This window comes from Hermetia illucens, chromosome 3, assembly GCF_905115235.1.
Source record: "Hermetia illucens chromosome 3, iHerIll2.2.curated.20191125, whole genome shotgun sequence".
Lineage (NCBI taxonomy): Eukaryota > Metazoa > Arthropoda > Insecta > Diptera > Stratiomyidae > Hermetia > Hermetia illucens.
In genome coordinates, this window is record NC_051851.1 from 124,456,129 (window position 1) to 124,465,222 (window position 9,094).

The window sequence follows — 9,094 nt, forward strand, 5'->3', positions numbered from 1 at the left end:
ATATACATAGTGGGTACATACAAGGTGCCCATGACTCAGTCCCCGATTGCTTGTGGGCACAGTTAGTGTGACAGTCAATCGCTGGAAATGGCGCTACGTTGGGGAATAGTCGGTGCCGGCAAAATAAGTCATGATTTCGCAAACGCAATAGGAACTTTATCTGACGATGAGCATGTGATTGTTGCAGTGGCAGCCAGGGATCTTACTCGAGCCCAGGATTTCGCTCAGTTGCACGAAATTCCGAAATCTTATGATTCATACGAGGATTTAGCCAAAGATGCCGATGTGGGTAAGAATAACAATGTCATTGATTCAATTTCGCCTTTAACTCACTCCATTTGCAGAAATTGTTTACATTGGGGCCATCCATCCTCACCACTTGGAGCTTGGGATGCTTATGCTTAGCAATAGGAAGCATGTCCTGGTTGAAACGCCGCTTTGTATGAATGAAAAACAGGCGAGAAAACTGATAAAATATGCAGAACAAAAGAAATTATTTCTCATGGAGGCTGTATGGTCCCGATTCCTTCCATGTTACCAATACCTTCGGAAAAAGATTGAGAATGGAATGCTGGGGGACCTGGAGGAAGTTCAAATTTCATTCGGTTTCGATTTACAAACCGTTGATAGAATAACGTGAGTAGACACACACGCTAAACTGTTTACGTTCTCAACTTAAGATTACATGTATGTATGTTCAATATGATGGTCAAAGAGCTTTGTTGTCAAAATGCTGATAAGTGAGAACTTGCTAACCTTGAAATGAATTGGATATCTTGATGACGCCGATTGTTGTCATACGTAATGCTGACTCATATGTATCTAGTGGCCGGAATATAGAATATCGTATTCTTTTGAATGTTTTTAAAGTCTGATAGAATTGGAATGATCTTGTAGAAGATTGTACGCTTGCGCTACTGTAGGGATAGCATGTGGTCAACAAAAATACGCTTGGATATCTGAAAGAAGCCCGGGCGTTCATGCAAACCGGAAAGTTGACTCCGCTTCTCTTAAATGCTGATATGTAGATATAATTATATTGACTTTGCTTTGTTATATTCATGCTTAGCATGAGTACGTTTAAATTAGGATGAAACTCAATGTTTAATCACGCTTTGACCTTCTTTGACGCATCATTGGCCGAATATGACATGTACAATCTTCTTTCTTCATTAATGCACTATAGAATCTCAATTAGTTCATAGTTCAGATCTGCAAAAACAGCAACATAGAACACAACTAAAACCCGATCATAGTATTTCATGCAGATCTTAAGATTAGCCATTTACAGTAAATATACATGTATATATATGCGAATGAATACTCTCATATTCCTGAAATTAAGATATACGGTAATAATGAATCCTTTTATGGGACATACTATAAGAATGTTCGTCAACCTGCCGAGAAATTTTTATTTCCATAGTTAACTATTGTGTGTGTGACCAAGCATCCTTGAGACCCTCTTACTAGTGTAAAGCGTCGCCCTTTTATAACTGTAGCATATCTGGTCACTTTACTCACAGTATATCAATAAAATTGTGCCGAGCGACTGCAAAAACTTAACCTTCAACCAGTCTTTATTTTCGTGAAGGAATCTGTTCTTAGAGGGTCAAACTTTTTTTTGGGGCTTTTGATTTGTTTTTAGAAAAGGTAGACATGGAAATTTTTATTTATTGAACTGTTTTAATGCTTTTCGTCATATTTTTAGCGCAGTTTTCACGCAAATGATGTCTGTGATCAGGGAAAATATAATATAAACATTTATCACAACGAATACTGTGCTTATCGCTGTTTCAACGTCAGATGCCAACAAGTTTGTCCAAAACATCAAAGCCGCCACTTGTTTTATTGTAAATAATATCAGACATTCGTTCAGGGTCTGAGGTATCAATGTCAACGGTGGTATGATAGGTAGAAAGTAAAGTCACGAAACGCTTTTTCTTTGGCACATAGGACAACGTACATGGTCGAAGACCATGATCAAATACGAACTCTGTATTGTGAACTGTTTTTTTATTCATGTCGACTAAAATTGGTGGAATCTCCTTTCCCTTCGTTCGAATTGTGCCAACATCATCAGAGTGATGTGCCGTAAAAAAATGTTTCATTTCTACCGTTCAAAATTCGAAACAAGTCGGGAAACCGGAAGCTAGACGCTTCAGGTATGAAAGGTTTTGTGTATTTCTTTTATAAAGAGATTTGGGTGTGCATTTGTCCCATTAGCATGTAACACGTAAAATATGCATATATTATGTGAAAATAGCCACTTTCAAGTGATATTGACATTCATAGTCTCGAATTTGCAGAGAAGCGACAGCTTTGACTTAGTATTCTATGCTGTAGCCTACATTGTTGCGAAATTTCGCGATTCTAGGGTGAACTTAAGGGGGGGGGGGGTTTTCTTGTTAATTACTAAAAATTATATAATATACTATTATTAACTTTATTTGAACAGGTATCGGTATGGAGGGTATTTCGGAGCCTAGGCAGATTTTTCGGTTGAGCAGCTTCTGAGAATGGGTTCGTTAAAAAAATTATCACTTTCAACCGACCGCAGTCCACACTTTTCAAACAATGTCAAAACTAAGACCGGCTTCGAAAAGCACTCGCCGAGACCTTTATTTGATACCCCCCCCCCCTCAATTCGACGTAAAAGGATGTAACTCATTATATGCGTGAGCGTTCATAGTTCCCAACTTTCTACCAAATTTGTTGTCAATCGCTATAACCGTCTCCGAAAAAAATGCATGTGACGGACAGACAGACAGTAAACCGATTTTAATAAGGTTTTGTGTTTATTTACACAAAACCTTAAAAATTGAGAATGTAAAAATTAATCAAGGAAAAAGAAAAGAAGAAAGGTACCTTCTTTAATTCTGGAACCATTCTTTCGCCTTGATTTATTTCACGAATACAATTTCTGTCACGGCCAACATAAACTTGTAAATTGTAGGGGTAGTACATGTGTCTGCATTAGCTACAACCTATATTTTGATGCTGTATTTTGCTGGCTTTAACGGAATATATTGTGTAAAAGGATAACGACCTTGAAGTGGTAAAAGCATTTCATCAGCCGTTATGAAACTTCCAGGCACATACTATATAGTGTTTTCAGTCGTATATTCCAGTTATCGGAGACAGTACGAATAGGGGTTAGCTTATCACGTACATTACTTCTGAGTCTCTGGATCGTCAAAAGAAGACAGCGATTGATTTTTTTGAAAGGCATTATTGCAAAAAATTTGGTCGACAACGTTTATCATTCTACAATTCTTCGATGGATTCACTATTGGAGCGATAAACACCAGCTAGCAACAACACACCATAATATGTTCGCATTGTCAGAATATCAGGATTGTCCCATTCATCCGTATACAGACGTACCCCTTGTAAATTCGTCATATCTAATACAATCTTTTCAAATGGATAGATGAACAATAAAAGTGATGATAAGCGATCAGTAATTTATGATTCGTCAAAAGTTGTTGGGTCTGGTAGAAAAAACCACACCACGAAAAAAGGACTAATTCAAGCAGATCTGAATCTTCAGTTGGATATTGGTCGTAAATCCAAGTTTTTTTCGAAAATATTTTTATACAAACGAGTAGAGTAAATAATGAGGACTGTACATGCTAACACATAAGCTTATACTGAAGCAGTGTTGACAAATCTTGGAGGGCTTGCATCCCCATTATGCTGTCTGTGGTTACTAACACTAAGAATACATACTGTATGTGTGCTCCCTTCTCCCAGGTTTCTGAAGAGAAGAAACCAAAATGACGCTAATACTAACGCAAACAAAGACCAACACATTTAAAACATGGAAAATTACACATGGTCAATACGACCCACAAATACGGATTAGGTATTTTTTCTGTACAGTTTTACTGACAAATGTTTCGGCCAAAATTTTAAAAAAGTGAATAATTCATATAGGGTTTACTCCTTGAGCCAAAATCTCAAGTCCATTTGATTACATTTTGACTGAATTGTAAGTAATTGAAATTGGAATTCGGGTAAAATTGATCCAAAGCCCGGATAAAGGTTAAGCGACAATGGCTGTCGCTTTCTACGTGGAGAATACCATAAAGCAACATACTGCTATAGAACAAACCCAACTTGAAGTTAGTGCTAAGGTAAGGTTTATGCCCTTAATAGTTTCAAGTTAGATACCGCCGTCCAAAAAGTATTGGGTTCAGTTACCCTCTCCCAAGCGCGGTTTTTGGAGGTCTCACCAAATTCACATTTCCTATCTGAGAAATCTGCAGAAAACATAGTTTCCACTTAAGTGGCGAGCCTGTTCTTAGTGGTTGTGGTGCGGTCAGCCAAAAAGGAAAGTACAACAAAACAAGTCGCGTACTGGCAGAAATTGGAGTTCAGATTGCAGGCGAGGAAGGCACGGCAGAAGGAAATGTCAGCCGTCATATTATAGGATAAATCTTGCCTGTCAGGGCATTTCCCTTCGTCGCTAACAAAAGAAAGAGAAGTTGATGATGTGGACGCAGCTGGTCTAATAACGATGTGTGAAAACGACAATGCAGACCGGACGCTGTGAGCCTGGAAAGGGTTCCTGCGGGCTGCAGCGGAGAGCAGCGCGGAAAAAGTGAAATTTCCAAAGAAAAAGGACATGAGCATTGCTACACCACTAGATATGGCAATATCCAAAGAAGTCGAACGCAAGAGAGCGGAACCTTCGGCGAAAGGTAAGGCAAATTGGTATCTTTGGTGAGATCCACACTTGACACAGCAGATTCTTCTGTTAGCAATATCTCGTATACTTTCTTGTCAGTGAGATGATGTTCTACCTTCCTGAATAATCCGATTAAAGAATTCACTGAGCCGCAGTGTTGGGTCCCAGCTCTTCGATCTCGGAATCTCTCTCGCCATCCCGTGTTTTCAGTTTATCGTAAAGATTTTTGTAATGTTTCGCTCGGGTGACAGCGATCGCTTTTTTGCTTCAGGATCGACATTCGTATAAATTTGCCAATTGGCCAGCGTTTTATCGTGGTGAAACTTGTGATGGAGACGTTTCTTTTTACGGACCTTCATTCCAACCTCGTCATTCCAAAGCCAAGTGAGAGTGTAGCAGAGGCCGATTTCTGGATCGTGTCTTTCATTTGGTTCCACGATTCTTCCACAGTCGTAATGGTTGGTAATCGCATAAGTGAGATCATTTCTTTCTCTTCTCAGGAAATTGCCGCGGGGTGGGCCAATGCGTTTCTCACGCCCTTTTATCGGTGGCTTAATTTGCAGGACGGCAATCAACGGCGGACGTTGAGGTGCGATGGTCTCATAGGGAGCGGCTTTGTAAACAGTGACAGTGGTAAAATGTCGGCGTCATATGAGAATATAGTCGTTTTGATTTTTACTGTTCCCTCTATAAAATGTAGGAAAATGAGGCAATCGTTTGATGAACCATGTATTCTTAAGTACAAGGTCATGGGTGTCAGCAAAATCGATTATACGCTCACCACCTTCATTGTGCGCTCCAAACATGACACCTGTTACCGTTTGCCTTTTCAGCCACATGACCATTAAAGTCGCCGGCAGTGGCGATATAGTCGTCAGCAGGCATGTGGCAAGTCTTTTCATCAAGAAGTTGCCAGAACGCATCTTTATTGGCATCAGGTCGACCTGTCTGTGGGGCGTACGTGGTGAAAAAGTGAATAGTGCGGTCAGCTGATATAATGGTGAGCTTCATCAGCCGATTATCAAATCGTTCGACTTTTTTAATTCCATCGCGGAAGCCCTCTGATATGGTTATGCCAGCACCGTATTGAGTGTGCCGGCTACCAAAAATGAGAAGTTTATAGCCATTTTTATTGCGTTCGCGTTCAATGTCGCAGCTTTTGGCCCCAGATCATCGGGTTTCTTGCAGAGCACAGGTATCAATGAGCCTTGTCCGAAGAGCTCTTGCGGATTCCTCGATCTTTCTAGTTAGGGTGCCAACATTTAGCGTGCAGTCACGTATTTGTTTTGTTCTGACTAACTTGCGTCAAGAACCCTTGCCCATTTCTCGACAGGACTGGGGCCCGTTCTAACGCGTCAACTGAGGTGGACGCTCTAGCATTTTTCCCGAAGCTTGTTACTCGATCCGATTATCTTGTTTCTAACGATATTGGATACATTTTCTTGGCCGGCCTATCGCGGGATCTGTCACCAAGGAGGATTTAGCATAGTGGAATAAATCCAACTATACTTTATTTATTTATCTCTTTACCTGATTTCAGCATTTTATTTTCGTTTTACTGAATTATATATCTAAATTGAATATGGTGCTTGGTCACTCAAGCATAGAAGAAAATAAAATCTCGGATGCAAAAGAGAGTTCAATCTCTCGCTCGGTATCAGCGGCATTGGTTAATGCTAATATCAGAAACCGGGATTAAACTTTCCATAAAGGCAAATGGCAGCCTAAACGCTGCTAAGCAAAGAAAAAATAAACAAATTCCAATTTCCTTTTAAGTCAATGACGTTCTCACGTCAACTTATTGTCTCAAAAGGAAATTGGAATTGGTTTTTTTTTTTTGAGTCAATGCAAACGTGCCGAGCGCAAAACGCAATAAAATTTTCCTGATAGAATCAAACAAGCATACTGCATACTGGACAAATGTCCAGTCGAATGGTAGGGAGACATGCATAATTATCGTGAGCGTTCTGACTGCCTATAACTCACTTGTTGTGGTCTTTAGAACAGAAGCATTACATGTCCGCCCTGTAACGAGGACACCGAAGTTCGACAACGTGAATAGTTTGACCATGCTCTCTAGTGCACTTGGTTGAGTCCTTTTTCAGGGCCTCAGGGGCAACATGCTGAATCATTAGAATGGCTCTCCATCGTGTACAGGTGTTTAATTTAACTTTGTTTGAGAGTTTAGGCTGTTTCGATCTACCGTCGATCCTGTTGTATTAATTTGCGATGCCTATAGCCCCCCGCTTTCCTCCATCAATGGACTACAAGTTTAATATCCCAGTCTGAATTGAGGCTATCTCATAGCTCTCAGCGTGTTTAATCGAATATTGGTATAGTGAATATAGAAGGATACAAAGTGAAAACCAATCATTTCAGTGTCGGTCAAGATGTTGAAAGGATCTTCCATGTGCTTGAGAGTAATGTCGATAGATAATAAGTGAATTTCTAACCTTTTACACAGATCATGCAATGGAGTTGAATTATTGACTGTATCTTCAAATCTTCACTAAATAACGCTAACATCCAAAGTGTTGTCAGAACATATTTTTGTGTTCAAATTACCTGGGTGGTTGGTTGATTACAAGAACCTTAGGATGTGGATGGGACTTTTCAGAATGACTTTGACTCAAATTATTAGTATTTTCTTTTACTGGTCATGACAAACCTCTGCTATCCATTCTGATACATAGAGATGAGATGCATCTCCAAATGTAGAAATATCTCACTAATGACATAATAATGATAATCTTTTCACATTATAACTGTGTCACCGACATCATATTCTGAAATAAAAAAAAACTTATTAGATTTGGAATTGTTCTTCAATAACCGTTATTCTTATAACTTTTTACAGTAAAAAATCCTTAGGAGGTGGAGCACTTCTCGATTTAGGTATCTACGCAATTCAATTCAGTCAATGGGTTTTTCGTGAACCTCCAAAAACGATTACCGCAACTGGTGAGTTGAACGAAGACGGCTGTGATATGGCCGTCAAAGCAGATCTGATTTACTCAAGTGGCGCTAAGACACTTATATCGATAAGCGTTAAAGACGTTTTAGATAATACAGCAATTGTGAAAGGTACAAAAGGTCAAATCACTGTAAGTTTCATCAGAGGATCATATATTTGAAATTTTTGCATAGCAAGTAGTAGTAGTAAATTCAATTGAACTCCTTCATTCTTCAACAGATTAAAAACTTTTGGTGTGCTGAGACCCTCATCGATATCGACGGCACAGAGAAAACTTGGTTACTGCCACAAGCAAAACATCAAAGCAACTACCCTAATTCAGTGGGCTTTCGGTACGAGGCAAATGAAGTACGAAAATGCATAAAAGATAGACGGATTCAGAGTGATTTGATGAATCATAACGAAAGTTTATTAATAGCTAACATCGAGGATGAAATTCGAAAGCAAATTGGTGTAGTTTACGAGGAGGATAAATGAAATTGGGAAGTGTCGGTAAAATACTTAATATTTGTTTTCATATAGAACCTAATACGCTTCCAAAGGAAGATCTAGTGCATTTGCTAAAGAGTAAGCTTTAACCAAGATATATTGAATTCGAATAAATATTATTTTAAATTTTATTTTCATATGTTCAGTCATTTCCTCCTGTTGCGAAAGATTGCTCATTGAGAAAATAATAATAATAGATGGCACAACAGTTCAATTTTGACCTAGAGTTGAAGGGTGTTAGGATATGTACTGCATTTCCAGATGGTAACGGTACACAATAAATACATGGCAGTCACTTTCTGTTCGGCCTGGATGATTACATTGATTTGACTCAGGTATTTATTCAAGGTGTCCAAACAGCTGAGTGGTTAGAGCACAAGGCTATCGTACGAAAGGTCGCGGTTCAAATCTCACTGGTAACAGTGGAATTTGTATCGTGATTTGACGACGGATACCAGTCAACTCAGCGAACGCAATGCTGACTACATTGCCTCCTAAAGGGTACTGTAATCCTGTAGTGTACCGTTACGGTCTTGAATGAAGTGCTCTAACACACTTCAGGGCCCTGATCCAATTGGATTGTTGCGCTAACGATTATTATTATTTATTCAAGGGTAAGTCGACTGGTATAAGTCCCTCTGCTATCAGCGAGATTTGAGCCGCGAGTATTGAGAAAAATTAGCCAATAATTTACCTTTATGTGCTTCACGAGAAACTAGAACCCAATTGCTGCTCTTTGATAGTGGATATGTGGTAGCTGCCGGCATAGGACTGACCGATGAGGCGAATGAACCGATTTATATCTTTTGCTACGAAATTGCTTCTATAATAGGAGAAGTAAGAGAAATACTGTTTGTTTTTCCATAAAAAATGAACTACAAAAAATCGGGAAACCAAAAGGATCATTTGAATACCGTTCGCACCAAATATTTCAAGAC

The 9,094-nt window shown here is 39.2% G+C and overlaps 1 protein-coding gene across 1 annotated transcript; it reads left to right on the forward strand.

The window, feature by feature from the left end:
- LOC119651324 (trans-1,2-dihydrobenzene-1,2-diol dehydrogenase-like) lies at positions 1-8,287 on the forward strand. The gene is made up of 4 exons (XM_038054858.1): positions 1-289; positions 345-636; positions 7,551-7,797; positions 7,887-8,287. Exons 1-4 carry the CDS (start codon positions 88-90, stop codon positions 8,142-8,144), a joined length of 999 nt encoding a protein of 332 aa, XP_037910786.1. The 5' UTR covers positions 1-87; the 3' UTR covers positions 8,145-8,287.
- Positions 8,288-9,094: the final 807 nt, after the last annotated feature.